We start from the raw sequence: 15,000 nt of genomic DNA on the forward strand, positions 1-15,000 counted from the left end.
ACTATTTCCTCCTTCAGTATTGCTGGAGGAGGAGGAGGAGGAGGAATAGTGAAGGTGAGAGGAAAGGGAGAGAGAGGTAAGGATGGAGAGAGAGAGAGAGAGAGAGAGAGAGAGAGAGAGAGAGAGAGAGAGAGAGAGAGAGAGAGAGAGAGAGAGAGAGAGAAAAATGTTGTTAATGTATATTCTTTTGAGATAAGGCAGAGGTTGGGGAGAAAAATAAAGAAAAGAAAAGAAAGAAAGGAAAAAAGAAAGAAGGAAGGAAAAAAGGAAAGAAGGAAGAATAGAAAAGATGATATTTACCTCCTCTTCTTCCTCTCCTTCTCTTTCTCTTCTTCCTTTTCTTCGTTAAAGTAAGACCAAAATTTCTACTTTTCTCTCCTCTTCTTCTCCCTCTTCCTTCGTTATGAATGAGACCCCTTCTATTCCTCTTCTCCTCTTCCTCCTCTTCTTATGAAAATAAGAATCTCTCTCTCTCTCTCTCTCTCTCTCTCTCTCTCTCTCTCTCTCTCTCTCTCTCTCTCTCTCTCTCTCTCTCTCTCTCTCTCTCTCTCTCTCTCTCTTCCCCCTCCTCCTCCTCCTCCTCCTCTTGTGGCCCTGATAGTATATGACCCACAATCATAAACATACCACAAGGTTACGCTTTGGGGAATAACAGTAACGCAAAGTAAAGGTCTTGGCGTAATTCTTTTGTTTATTTCCTCGGGGAGTGAGGTCAGTCTTAGATCCCTTTTATTTTCTCTGATTGCAGATACGAAGTTTCAGGAATCTATGAATGATTTTTGGATTGATTTTTTTTTTTTTCATTTCTCTATCTTTTCTTTTTTCATTATTGTTATTAGTATTTTTTTCTCACTCATTTCGCCTTTTGATATCTTTTCTATAATGAAATCCGCGAATTTTCACGAGAAACGAGGACCCAGACCGAGACTCAGACTAGGACTCAGACCGAGACCCAGCATCCCTGTCCATCCCTCCCTCCTACTCCTCCCTAACAGCTGATTCAGTAAACAATGAACGTTACCGCCCAGTAGTGAGGCAACGAGTGAACTGGTGGTTATGTACCGGGGATAGAACAGCAGAGGAAGTGTTGAATGAGATAATTTGTGAAAGAACAGAGGGAATATGGCGTATTTTAGTTAATTAGAAAGCGAGGTTAGTTACAAGAGTTAGTAGTAGTAGTAGTAGTAGTAGTAGTAGTAATGGTAGGGTTACCTGTTTAAATAAGGCAGTTATGGTTGTTATACCTACGTTATACTGTATGTTACCAAGTTTACACTAACCCTTATGTTCTTCTGCCCATGTCCTCAGCTTCCCGCCACCCTCAGCCACCTACGCCGGCCATGGGGTCAGTACGTGCCGCCCACGAGGCCTTCGTCACGGGGCACAGCGGCACCACGCCTCAGGATGTGGTGCTGGCGGTGTCCTCGGCCTTCCCCGGCACCTTGCTGGTCGCCGCCATCGTGCAGGGGCGCCTTGGCTGGTGAGTGGCGCGCTGGTGCCTGGAGAAAGAGAGGGAGAGAAAAAGGGTTAGTGTAGGTCTCTTGTGGCCTGGAGAGAGAGAGAGAGAGAGAGAGAGAGAGAGAGAGAGAGATTAATTGTTTCCTCTCATGTATATATAAAAAAAAAAAAAATTATTCCTATTATTTTAAGGAATATTTGATGATAGTACTACCACCACCACCACCACCAATTTAACCACACCACTAAGAATAAAACCCACATAACTAGAGAGAGAGAGAGAGAGAGAGAGAGAGAGAACACTTCAACACACACACACACACACACACACCTAGACCTCTTCACCTTCAGTAGTTCTTCATCCCTCTTACAGGCAATGGTTCCTGCTCGAGTGTGTTCTTCTAGTCACCCCTGTTGCTCTCGGCTTCACTGTAATGGCTGACTTCACTCCCCACATGCTCCTCTGCTCCTCTCTCCTTGCCTCGCTCCTCCTGTGGGTCGCCCGGAGCCGCGTCAGTGCCTGGAATGGTTGTGACAAAGCAGGGGAGGTTAGTCTGTGTGTGTGTGTTTGTGTGTTTGTGGTCAGTAAATTTATCTATGTTTTTTTGTTTTTTTTTTTGTTTGTTGTTTTGTTTGATTTTTGGCAATATAGGGTTAGTTTGTTTGTTTGTTTGTTTATTTGTGTGTTAGTTGGTGCATTTATGTGTGTCTCAGGATAAGAAATATATGAGTTTTTTTCTTTCATATCTTTTTACTTTTTATTTTTATCTATTTATTTATTTATTCTTTTTTTTTTGGTGGGCGGGGCAATATAGAAAGTTAATTATTGTGCTTGTGTGTGTGTGTGTGTGTGTGTGTGTGTGTCTGAGAAATACATTAATTTTTAAAGTGTTTCTCCGATTTCTTATTAATTTTCTATTCTTATTTGTGTTTTGGGTAAGTTTACTTGTGGTTTCATCATATGAGAATGTTCTTTATGTGATATGTATGATATCTTAATAATTTCCTTGTTATTTATATATTGGTGAAGTTTTCTTTAAGTTATCCCCATCTCATGTCATCTCTGGTCATTTCTAAGTCACCTCAAGTTATTTCTAAACCTATCTTCACCTCCAATCACCTCTAATAACACCTTCAGTCATCTCCAGTTATCTCAGTCATCTCCAGTCACCTCCAGTCATCCCAAGTCACCTTCAGTCATTTCTAACTTCACCTCATCACTTTTAAATCTAACACTACTTTCACTCACTTCTAATAACACCTCCAGTTGCCCCCAGTCACCTCTACACACCTTCAATCATCTTCATTCACCCCCAGTCACCTTCATTCATTTCTAACTTCACCTTGTCACTTTTAAATTTAACACTCTACTTTCATTGACTTCTAATAACACCTCCAGTCACCCCGAGTCACCTCCACTCACCTTCTCCCTCAGCCAGCCATTGAGTCAACCGGGAAGCGTGTTGGATGTGTCACTTGCTACCGGGCGCTGCTCAACCTGGCCACCACCATTGCCATCCTCGCGGTTGATTTCCACTGCTTCCCAAGACGGTAGGTGGTGCTGGTGGTGAAACTGTAGTGGATGGAAAGATTGTGGAAGTTTAATGGTTGTAACTGTAGTGGATGGAAAGATAATGACTAAAATATTGTGAATGGGAGTTTAATGTCTCAGGTTGTTATTAATAAAAAGATAATGAGTGAAAATTTAAATCCTCAGATATAACAAATGAAAGTTTAGACACCCCAAACTATCATAAACAAAACAACAACAAAAACTAAACACTGACTAATTAAATACATCACAATTTGCCAGTTTTTCATGAAGCATTCCCTCATATTTTCACCCACATAAGGAAGTCTCTCTCACAGTCTGCCCTCCACAGCTTTGCCAAGACGGAGGTGCAGGGCTACAGCGTGATGGATGTCGGAGCAGCGGGCTACGTCATCGCCAACGCCTTGGTCGAGGGCGGCGCCAGGCTTCCCTTAGGTACTGTGACAACCGTTTTTTGACTCAGTAGGCATTTTCTTTTTCTTTTTGTTGTAATTTTGTTGCCCTTAGTCAGTGCCCCTTCTAAATAAAAGGAGAAAAAAGTATCAATTAAGCTTTACAATGCTGCCGACACATTCTTTCCTTGTAAACATGTTGATTTATTTGAGCTATGCAGTAATTGTAGTTGTAGTTATTAGAGACTGTTTTCCTCTCTCAATACCTTTTTTTTTTTCCTCACAGTATTGGAAGCGTCTCATAAATAATGCGCTGAACAGTGAAAAGGATTAAAAAAATTTGTAAAGTCAGTGAATTTTTAGATCTAGTAGTGTATGGCATAAAATTAGTCATTTCAAGTAATTTCAGGTCAGTTCAGGCCAGTTTAATCACTTCTGCCCTTCTTCCTTTAAGTTAGAAAATCAAAGTTAATTAATTTCTTGCCCTAGTGAGTACTTTCATCAGTTTGGGTCAGTTCACTCACACCTCCTTCATCCTTAGGGTGGTGTTGAAGGACGCGGCATTGCTGGTGTGTCTGGGGCTGGTGCGGCTTGCCATGGTGTGGGCGGCTGACTACCAGCACCATGTCACAGAGTATGGTGTTCATGGCAATTTCTTCTTTACTCTGGCAGCACTCAAGGTAAGGATAGGGACCTCTTGTGTTTTGTTTTGGTGCCTCTCGGTGCTTTTGTTGTGGTGTTGGCTGTGATGTCCTCTGTTCTTCATTCCCTTGTCTTTCTTTCTTCTTTGCTTGCTTGTTTGTTTGGTTTGGTTTAGTTTGGTTCAGTTGTATTAGGTGTTGTGCTGTTTTCTTTTCTTTTTTTTCTCTCCTTTTTGTTTTAAGTTGGTTTGATTTTGTTTCCAGGTTTTTTTGAGGGTATGTTAATTTTATACTCGTTGTGCTACTGACTGACTGACCAACTGACTGACTGACTGACTGACTAAGGAAATCCAACACATTCACACAACAAATAACTTAGTCTATGCTCCAACGAAGAAAAAAAAAACTCAAAAAACTTAGTCTGTATTCCTTCATCTATGCTCCAATGAAGGAAAATTTCTGTCTATGCTCCAACAAAGAAAAATAACCTCAATTTATCCTCCTTCATCTCACTTTATGCTCCTCCCTCAGCTGACATGCTCCTGGTGGGCCTGGAGACTGGGAACCGCTGGCAACTTGGCACTCATGCTTGCACTGTGCCTTGTCCACCACCTCCTCCTGACTGTGGGGGGTGTGGAGGGCTGGACACTGGGGTCGGTACCTCGCGATTCCTTCCTCAACGCCAACAGGGAGTGGTTCGTGTCCATGCCAAGCTACGCGGCACTCTACTTCACTGGTGCTGGCGTTGGGGCTTATGTGCGTGACAGGTGAGGGGGTGATAGGTGGCAGTGATGGGTGGGGAGGGTAAGGTGGCTAGAAATGGTATTGCTAGTAAGAATTGTTATTGTTGTGTTCAGTGTGCTAGTTTTTGCTTATGAGTTGATGGTTCAAGGTTAAAATAGCATGGATTGGCCACACACACCCACAGCAGGACTCCACAGCACACACTGGTTCACTCTGCCCCTTCACAATGAGACTGTTCCCTACCCTGCACCTACTCCAATCCTGAGACCACAGCAAGGCCCCACAGCACACACAACCTAACAATTACACACCTACATAACTTAATTGATACATTCCTCACACACTTCTTGCTGGCAGGAGCAAGAGGGCCACAGTGCCACACTTCCTCTGGGCTGTGGTGGTGGCCAGTGCCGTCAGCCTGGCACTGTTGCACTTCTATGTCGACCCAGCCTCTCGTCGACTTGGCAATGCTGCATTTGTGGCTTTCTCTGTAAGTGGTAACTCTGCAACACTAGAATGCTCTCTCCCTCCCTCTCTCTCTCTGATTCCTTATGCTACTCTCATCTGAAATAAAGTGAAATAAACATTAATTTCTCCCCATTAAATATAAATAGATGTATTAATAAGTCTTAGCCTTGTCAGCCTCTGGAGGAAAGAAATAGTAGTAGTAATCTATCTATCTATCTATCTATACACCAGAAGAGCCCAGACAAGCAACCCAATACACACACACAGGTGGAAAGGAACATTATCAAGCACTACCTTCCCACACGTCACAACCAGGACTAACGTACCACAACCTTGTCCTCAGATCCTCTATGCTACCCTCACCTTAGCAATCTTTTCCCTGCTGGACATCTGGATCCCTAAGTTACTGCCTGGTGTCTCCTCCACTCCCAGGATCCTTCAGGCCATCAACCAGCGCCCCCTACTCAACTTCCTCCTGTCCAATCTCGCCACTGGGGTCATCAACAAGAGCGTCAACACCCTCACTGTCTCGCCACCCTGGGACTTCACTGTGGTGTTGGGGTATACCTTCTGTGTTACTGCAGTGGTGTATTTCCTGTTCAAGGGTGATTGTGAAGGGAAGATGAAGTGTTCTTGAGTGTTGTGGGTCTGTGTGGTTGTGTGTGGTGGTGGCATGTGTGTCTGGTGTGGTGTTGTGGTGTTGTGTTTCCTGTTCAAGGCTGATAGATTTAATTATATGTCAAATTTGCTATCAGTTCTAATTTATTTTGTGTTTTGATTGATTGTACTGGTGTGTGTGTGTGTGTGTGTGTGTGTGTGTGTGTGTGTGTGTCCAAGTGTGAAAGTAATGAACGAGGCTTGTTTTGTATGTGGGAAACCTTAATTAAAAAAGTTACCTGATTATAATTAACTTACCTGAGCTTAGAACTGGATAGGCCTACGTGACATTCCAGTGTACGTATGTATGTATGTATGTGTGTCTGTATGCATGTAAGCCTCAGTTTTGTACACGTATATAAAAAATAATAAGACGAATAGAACAGTTCTTTTATTTCTAGTCATTTTACAGCTCAGGGTATAGTACAAAGCCACATATTTCCTATTCTCCCTATTACCCAACAATAAAATTTATATAAAGCTACCAATTTTTTCATTTTTTTTTATTTTTATTTTTTAGTTTGTTTTTTTTTTTGTCTTTTTTTCCTTTTTTTAATATTTCTACATGGATCACACGGTCGTCCATTGTGCAGGTGAGTATCATTCAGTTTGTGAGGTTCAACGAAAAAGCTTCCAGTAGTAGTAGTAGTAGTAGTAGTAGTAATTTGTCTGCAGACTCTGACAGACAGATAGACAGATGGTGAAACACAAACAGAAGGAGAGAAGAAAAAGGTGATGAAAGACTGAAGAGAGTAAACAGAGAAACTAAAAGAGAGAGAGAAACATAGATAAAGAAAGACTAGGGAAAGAAGACAAACAAGACAGACAGACAGGAATGAAAACAAACAAACAAAGACAGAGGGAGACAGGAAAGAAAACATGAAGAAAGACAAATAAAGACAAACAGGGAAGAACAAAGAAACAATGAAAGATTAAGGAAATGAAAATGAAACAAAATGGAAAGTGAAAGCCTGGAAGATGGACAAAAATCCAATAAACAAGAGAGAACTAATGAGAATGATAAATAAATACAGAGAAGAGAGAGAGAGATAGCAACAAGCACAGACTATAAACAAAACTGACTGGCTGACTGACTGATAATAAAAGCTAAACAGAATGACTGAATGCCTGACTGACTGACTGACTGAGAGACAAATAGAGACTGACTGACTGACTGATTGATTGACTGGCTGACTGACTGACTGACTGATTGGTAGAAAGACAAACATTTCTACATATCACTCAATTGTCAAGCAAAAAAAGTAACAAATGTGAGACAGTGAGAACAGGAAGGAAAATAAAATGACAAGGGGGAAAAAAAAAGGAGATAAAACAAAGGATAAGATGATACAAAATGATAAACAATGGTGATAGAGGAAATGAGGATAAAAGAGAACAGGGATGATAAGGTGATAAAAAAAACAGTAAACTAGAGATACAGAGAAATAGAAGAATAAAACAAAATGACAAGAAAATGGAATAAAAGAGAGAAAAGGATACACAAAAAACAAACCACAGAGAAAGAGAGACATAGGAGAAAAAAAAAAGCAATGAAAACAGAAGCTAAACAGAAACACAAAGAAGAACAAAGAACAAAGAAACAAAAGAAGAACAAAGAGAAAACAGATATACAGCAAAACAAAAAGTGACATAAACAGCAGAGAGAGAGAGAGAGAGAGAGAGAGAGAGAGAGAGAGAGAGAGAGAGAGAGAGAGAGAGAGAGAGAGAGAGAGAGAGAGAGAGAGAGAGAGAGAGAGAGAGAGAGAGAGAGAGAGAGAGAGAGAGAGAGAGAGAGAGAGAGAGAGAGAGAGAGATAAGAGAAAAAAGAAAAACAAACAAAAAAATAAGCAATGAATATAAAAAAACAAAAAATATACATAAATAACAGCCAAAAAAAAAATAAATAAATAAATAAAAAAATACCATTAGCAGCACAGATTAATTTTCTCACCACAAAGCCAATATCTTAAGAGGACCCACAGACACCGTGGCTTCTCCTGTGAGCTGCCAACCCTGCATCTCTGAATAAGGGGGTGGACACAGACTCAAGAAAATAACAGAACATGGGATGATGGATGGCGGTCACTTTGCTGGGAGGAGGAGGAAGAGGGGGACAAGGAGGAGGAGGAGGAGAGGGAGGTAAGTAATCATATTGTGGCAGATGAATATTTGTCAGGGTTGGAATTGAAATACTGTAGATTCTCGTACAATATCACCTCTTGTGTATATGTTCCTTTTATTTTACTGTTTTGTATCTTGTTCTTCAGGTTTTCATAAAGGAACTTGTTTATCCTGCATCTTTCTGACAGTGAAGACTCAAAGCTGTATTTGAAAACACTGCTCTCTCATCACGACTATTTTCAAAGGCCACAGAGATGATCAGCCGGGTTCTCAACAGTTTCTCCTGCTAATAGTGCAGAAATCTTGTTAATCTGCCACTACAAATATGAAAACATCTTTAAAAACCTGTTTCTCCTGTGAATAGTGCAGATATCTTGTTAATTTGCCACTACAAACATGAAAACACCCTTGAGAACCCTTGTCACATCAACTAGAGGCTTTGGAAAGTAGTGGACGTGTGGCCAGAAGTGTTTCAAAATACAGGCCTGAGTGAGGTGATGCTGGCCGAGTCTCTGCAGTGTTTGTGTCACATCTGGTGGATGACAGTGTGTGGCTGCCTATTGTCCTGTGTAGAGAACAGCTGTGGTAATCAATCACCTAACCTGCTGTGCCTGCTTCCACTGTCTTGCCCCTCCAGCCACAAGTCCCCTAAGCTGATGCACCACAAACTGTCTCATCCTCTAAGATTGTCAGCAAATGGAAGGACTTGTTGACAGAAGCATGCAGCACAGTGGAGAGCAGGCCAGCACGTCAGTTTAGAGTTGGATATGTCATCTGGGTGACTGGTGCCAGAGCGAGCCGTGGAGAGCAGGGTGTGGCCGTCCCGAGGCAAGGGACGTCACGCACTGCTCTGAGGGTGCTCTGGCGGCCTGGCGGAGGCTCAGCTGAGGACTGTGTAGTGAGATTTCATGGCGGGGCACGGACTCACCCAGCAGTGATGTGCCCTCGCTGCCGACACTCCACCCAATAAATAATAAAACTAACATTCATAATTTAGATTAATAAATAAAATCTGACTACATTCAGCTACGTACGAAGGAGAGAGTAAAAATGAAAACAATCATCATCGGTAAATACAAATCCAGCCTGACTGTCTGTGGCGTCACACCGTTAAATAAACAAACAATGGAGTCTGTGGCATGATGACCTATACCCAGCGGTGCCTGAAGCATGTGTGTGTATGTGTGTGTGTGTGTGTGTGTGTGTGTGTGTGTATGTATGTCCAGCACCAGGGGTGGACCTCACCAGCGACAGTGCACAACACTCACAGCACAGTGTTGCTGGCTCACCCTTGGAACACAGTACAGTACACAGGTCACTAGGGCACCACACGGGGTCACTGGGGCACCAAAGTCACAGTATCACACTTAACTCTCAGATCTAGGATGCTTGCACACACACATTGGTTTAGTTTCTCAAGTTTTCAGGGTCAGTAATCCTATGCACCTCAAACAGCAGAGGATTATAGTGACAGCACCTTCCTGCACCCACACACCACTGCTTGTCTGTCTGCAAGGCCACATCACCTGCGCCCTGCCTCCTGTGGTGTGTGGCGCCACTCATAAGTAATAGGACGTGTTGTTTTTGTGTTTTTTCAAGTGGTGGCTGATGCTATGCTGGTGTAATGCTGGTGTAATGTTGATGTAATGCTGACTTAACTGTATCCTGGCCAGTGAGCCGCACCAGCCACAACACGGCACCCACTGATGCACCTCTCTCTGCGACCACCATATTAAAAAACAAAAAACTCCAGGAAATAAAAGCGTATTGGAACTGAAAGACGGAAAATGATTCCCGAAAGACACTTATGAAACACTTAGGTATGCATGTATGTATGTATGTATGAATGTATGTACAGAAAGAAGTGTTCCTTATGACACCACATGAACAGAAGGAACTTACACAGCTGCCAGCCTCCCTTCTGACACACTCACACCATACACGGCACCCACCATGCCTCAGTGCCACAGGTGAGTGATGGCACTGGCATGGCACAAGACCACAGCACCGGGACACAGCACACAGCACACACAGCACTGCACACTCCTCCCAGGGGTCGAGTGGCCTTAACTGTGGCGTCGGTACAAAAATCTACTATACCACATTAAACTGGCAGGTGAAACACTCAGGTTGGGAGAAGGGCAGCTGTCAGCATCCACTCGGGGCAATACAGTGTCCGAGAGGCTGTGGGGCGGCCAGGGCAGCTTGATGAGACATAGAATGACTTACCCACAGCACAGCATTGACAACCACACGCTGGGCTGGAGGCACAACTGAACAGCATTTACCAAACAGCATTTTATGGGTGGTTTAAAGTCTGGACAAGCAAGGGGAAGCCTCAGACTGCCCTGGCCACTTCTCCAAGCCTCACTAGTGTTGCCAGAACGCCGACAGTCACAGAAGCAGAGAAACTCAGTTAACACCCAACGGAAGGAGAATAAAGAGCCCAGAGCCTTCCGTTGCTACATAAGGCCAGTTGTGAGACACCCAGAGCCAACAGCTGCTGCGCCTAACATGAATTTCACTTTTTACTCTACAGATCATTGTGGGTAGTGTGACAATGCAGTAAGTGTGTCTTGGTCAATGAACGGTGAAGTGTGTGTCTCTTGGGAACAACACACTGGTTTGTCATGGTCACTCCTTTGCCTGTACAGTTTATCACAATGCTGATTGGCTGAATTATGGTGGAACTTAAAATAAAATTATAAAAAAAGTGGGTTTATGAGGTGCTTCTCTTTGCCAAAAAATTTGAAATGTGACTTGTGATAAATTAGTTTATGGTGATTCCTTGTATGGTTTTATCTAAATTCAGGCTGGACTGTGAATTATGATGGAACTCAATTAAATAATGTACAAATAAGTTTGATATAAAAGTGATGGTTTGTGAGTGATTTCTTTGACAAAACTCAACAAAACCATAAAAATAAAAAATAAATCAATGTGAAATTTGTTGTATCAGCCTCAAGATAAACATGATGGTTTGACACTGATCTCTCAATAAAAAAAAATAAATAAATAAACAAAAAATTAAAAAAAAATACAAGTGAAATTTGTTGTACCACCCTTGAATAAAATGTATTGTTTTAGGAGCAACTACTTATAACAAAACCTAAGAAAAAAATCATTAAAAAAAGGACAATTCCAAAATATCATCAACGTGAATCTTGCAGCACCAGACTAGCAACAACTGTAATAACTTACCAATGATTTCTCCATGACAAAAACCATTAAAAAAAAACACGAATTTCCGAGTGACATCAACACGAGCCTTGTGACAGACTGGTGACAACTGTACAGGATAAGGAAAATGTCTCAACTGGGGGTGTCAGTAACTGGTGGTGTGTGGGCTGACTGGTGGAGTGGGTGCTCCTCTCACAGGGCACAGGGGGGGGTGGTGGTGGTGGTGGTGGCGCCCCTCACTGTACACCGCGCTATCACAAGTACCACTGGGGCACCTCCTCCACCGCAGGCCCCCCCCCTGTGGAGATCATTGTTCATTTGGTATAAAAACTGCCATCACGGGTCCTGCCGGCCACATGCGGACCAGACAGGTGGAACAGACACAGGCTTGTATTGTGAGACACTTCCACGTCACTCCTCCACTACTTTCCAAAGGCAGTGGTTGAAGATACAAAGATTTTTAAGGATGTTTTTGTGGTTCCAGGGATAGATTAACAAGATTTCAGCAAGTTTTAAGGGTATTTTAATCTTCCAGTGACTGATTAACATGATTTTGGCAAGTTTCAAGGGTTTTTATGGTTCTAGTGACAGATTAACATGATTTTGGCAAGTTTCAAGGGTTTTTATGGTTCCAGTGACAGATTAACATGATTTTGGCAAGTTTCAAGGGTTTTTATGGTTCCAGTGACAGATTAACATGATTTTGGCAAGTTTCAAGGGTTCTTATGGTTCTGGTGACAGATTAACATTATTTTGGCAAGTTTCAAGGCCGTTTTAATGGTTCTAGTGACCGATTAACATGATTACAACAAGTTTTTCAGGGTGTTCTAATCTTCTAGTGACAGAATAACACAATTTCAACATTACTAACTAGAGAAAAAACCCTTGAAAATCTGGCTACTGATCTCTGTGGCCTTTGAGAATCGTAATGGTGAAAGAGTGCAGCGTTTCAAAGTACAAGCCAAAGCCACTGGGACAAAACTCTAACTCTGTGACGTGAAAGACAGGTGACATCTCCCAAAGGCCGCTCTCACACACACACACATACAAACACACTCTCACTCTACACACTTAACAGAACACAAGCTGGCCAGGAGACACACCTCACACTCACACACTCACACTGACGCACTCTCACTCTTGTAACGCTACCGATAAAGCTTCACATTAACTCTCACAAGATCACAATACGTAAAAATCTATCTTCCTACCTTCTTCCTCCTCCTCCTCCTCCATGACACCACTCCACCTGAACCAAATGCATATAGAACGGTGAAAATAAAGGAAACAGGAAGGGGAAAAACTGCTTCGAGATAACACACACACACACACACACACACACACACACACACACAGCACACACGCTCCACACCTACACACGAGCTCCACACACACCTGCAGGAGAGTTTGGGGTAGATAACTGACATGAGGTGGACTATGATTTGTCATTTCTTGTTTATTTGTGCGTGAGAAGAAATTGTGCGGATTATTCAGCCTCTCTCTCTCTCTCTCTCTCTCTCTCTCTCTGCAGTGGTGGGGCCAACAAGTCAGGTAATGGAGCTTCTTAATAAGCACTGCAAGTATTCCAGCTGAGATAATTAGGTTAGGCAAATATATATGAAAGCTTTGGGTTCTAAAAATACATTATCCTCAACTCAGAGAGAGACAAATGTACAGACACAGGTGAATTATGGTTTATAAATAACGGACATTGTAGTTTTTGAATTTTTTTAAAGTGTGAATCTAGTAATTTTGTCCTTAGTTAAGAAATTAATGTATCAAATGCAAAAGATTATTCAAAATCTAGACAATACACATGAATTTTTGTGTGTCTGAATTGTTTTCTTTACTCTACCTTTGATAACGCTTGGATATAACAGTTTCTTAAATTTATAAAGGTGAAGATCTAGTAATTTCATCTTTAATTAAAAAAAAAGTATCAAATGTAAAGAAAATATAAAAATCTAGACAATAGACAACTTTTGGTGTGTGTTTTAAGTGTTTGTTTGACTTTACCTGTGATAACACCTGGATATAATTTTTCTTTTAATTCATCAAGGTGAAGATCAAGTAATCATGTCTTTAGTTTTAAAAAGTATCAATTGTAAAAAGTAATTCAAAATCTAGACAAAAGACATAAATTTTTGACACAGTAATCATCTCTTTTTGAACCACCCTGCATATCCAGAAGTGTTTGGTCACTCAAACATACCATGTCATAAAGTAAATAATTTCTTTTTTGGAGCACCCTGTACATACATTGAGGCACTAGCTACTCAAGATATACCATGTCATACTGTAAGCACTTTTTGAAGCACCCTGTATGTTCAGAAATGTTTAGTTATTCAGATATATGACACAGTAAATATCTCTATCTGAACCACTCTGTATATTAGGTAGTGTTTAGGCATTCAGTTATATGACATAATAAACATCTTTTTTTGAAGCACCCTGTATGTTGAAAAGTGCTTAGTTACTCAAATATACCATGTCATAAAGCAAACAATTTCTTTTTTGAACCACACTGTATATCGAAAAATGTTTACTTACTCGAATAGGACAGAGTAATAATTTTTTTAACCATCCTGTATATTAAGTAGCATTTGGCATTCAAATATGTGACAGAGTAATCATCTTTTTGAATCACCCTTTATATTAAGTAGCATTTCAGCATTCACATATATGACAAAGTAATCATCTCTTTCTGAACCACCCAGTATATTATTAGTGTTTAAGCATTCAAATATATGACACAATAATCACCTCTTTTTGAACCACCTTGTATATTAGAGTAATCCTCTCTTTCTGAACCACCCTGTATATTAAGGAGTGCTTATGCATTCAAATATATGAGAGAATAATCACCTCTTTCTGAACCACCCTGTATAGTATTAGTATTAGTAGCAGTATTAGTAGTAGTAGTCTTTAGGCATTTAAATATATGACAGAGTAACCATCTTTCTGAACCACCCTGTATGTTCATAAGTGACACAATAAACGACAGGTTGAGCCAAACAAACAAAACAATTAATTTATAAACCATAATGAACCAGTAAGTACCTGCACCTCACACCTGCCACTTAACAAGCCTCACCTCTCCCTATCACCTGGCGGGGAAAAATGCCTCATAACCATAATAGGGGAAAAAAAAAAAGAGGGAAACTATAGAATTTAAGAAATAATAAAAAGCTTAACTTGCTCAGGCCAGTCAAGAAGCTGTGAATAAATGCTGTGAATGCTGAACGGACACACACACACACAAACACACACACACACACACACACACACACACACACACACACACACACACACACACACACACACAGCCTAGAGTCAATACAAAGCTTATCAAATAAATCCCTTCAAGTAATCTTCACATTTTCACCCATAACTAATAATGATGATAATAATAATAATAATAATAATAATAATAATAATAATAATAATAATAATGGTAATAATTTTTCTTCTCTGCCATAATAAATGTCTAATAAATGCCATTTTGTATGAAGGGTTTCAATATGGTACAAAAGTATTATAGGGTTAGGAGAAGAGGGATGTACACACACACACACACACACACACACACACACACACACACACACACACACACACACACACACACACACAAGCAAAGAGCAAAATTGAGTTATTCTTTAAAAATAACATTAAAATCCTACAAACTAACTTACAAAAAAAATAACCAAACACCATTTTTTTTCTCTCTCTCTCTATCTTTCATTCATTTTTCTCTCCCCTCCTCCTCTTCCTCCTTCCCCAATTCCTC

The 15,000-nt window shown here is 41.0% G+C and overlaps 3 protein-coding genes across 3 annotated transcripts in view; 1 reads left to right on the plus strand and 2 right to left on the minus strand.

The window, feature by feature from the left end:
• Positions 1-1,974, minus strand: part of LOC135091954 (transient receptor potential cation channel subfamily A member 1 homolog) — a 55,310-nt gene extending 53,336 nt beyond the window's left edge. The window contains exons 1-2 of the mRNA XM_063990016.1: positions 1,804-1,974; positions 1,281-1,499 (exon numbers count right to left, since the gene is read on the minus strand). The gene's annotated coding sequence lies outside the window, so the exon portion shown is untranslated. The remainder of the gene's footprint in view (positions 1-1,280; positions 1,500-1,803) is intronic.
• LOC135091961 (uncharacterized) lies at positions 1,299-6,290 on the plus strand. The gene is made up of 8 exons (XM_063990031.1): positions 1,299-1,480; positions 1,832-2,006; positions 2,858-2,983; positions 3,342-3,445; positions 3,944-4,082; positions 4,575-4,810; positions 5,145-5,277; positions 5,599-6,290. The coding sequence occupies exons 1-8, from the start codon at positions 1,299-1,301 to the stop codon at positions 5,890-5,892; spliced, it is 1,389 nt and encodes a 462-aa protein (XP_063846101.1). The 3' UTR covers positions 5,893-6,290.
• The window catches only part of LOC135091956 (histone-lysine N-methyltransferase 2D-like), a 13,031-nt gene continuing 4,319 nt past the window's right edge, over positions 6,289-15,000 (minus strand). Inside the window, exon 2 of the mRNA XM_063990027.1 lies at positions 6,289-15,000. This exon is cut by the window's right edge and continues 2,544 nt beyond it. The gene's annotated coding sequence lies outside the window, so the exon portion shown is untranslated.

Source organism: Scylla paramamosain, chromosome 39 (assembly GCF_035594125.1).
Source record: "Scylla paramamosain isolate STU-SP2022 chromosome 39, ASM3559412v1, whole genome shotgun sequence".
NCBI lineage: Eukaryota > Metazoa > Arthropoda > Malacostraca > Decapoda > Portunidae > Scylla > Scylla paramamosain.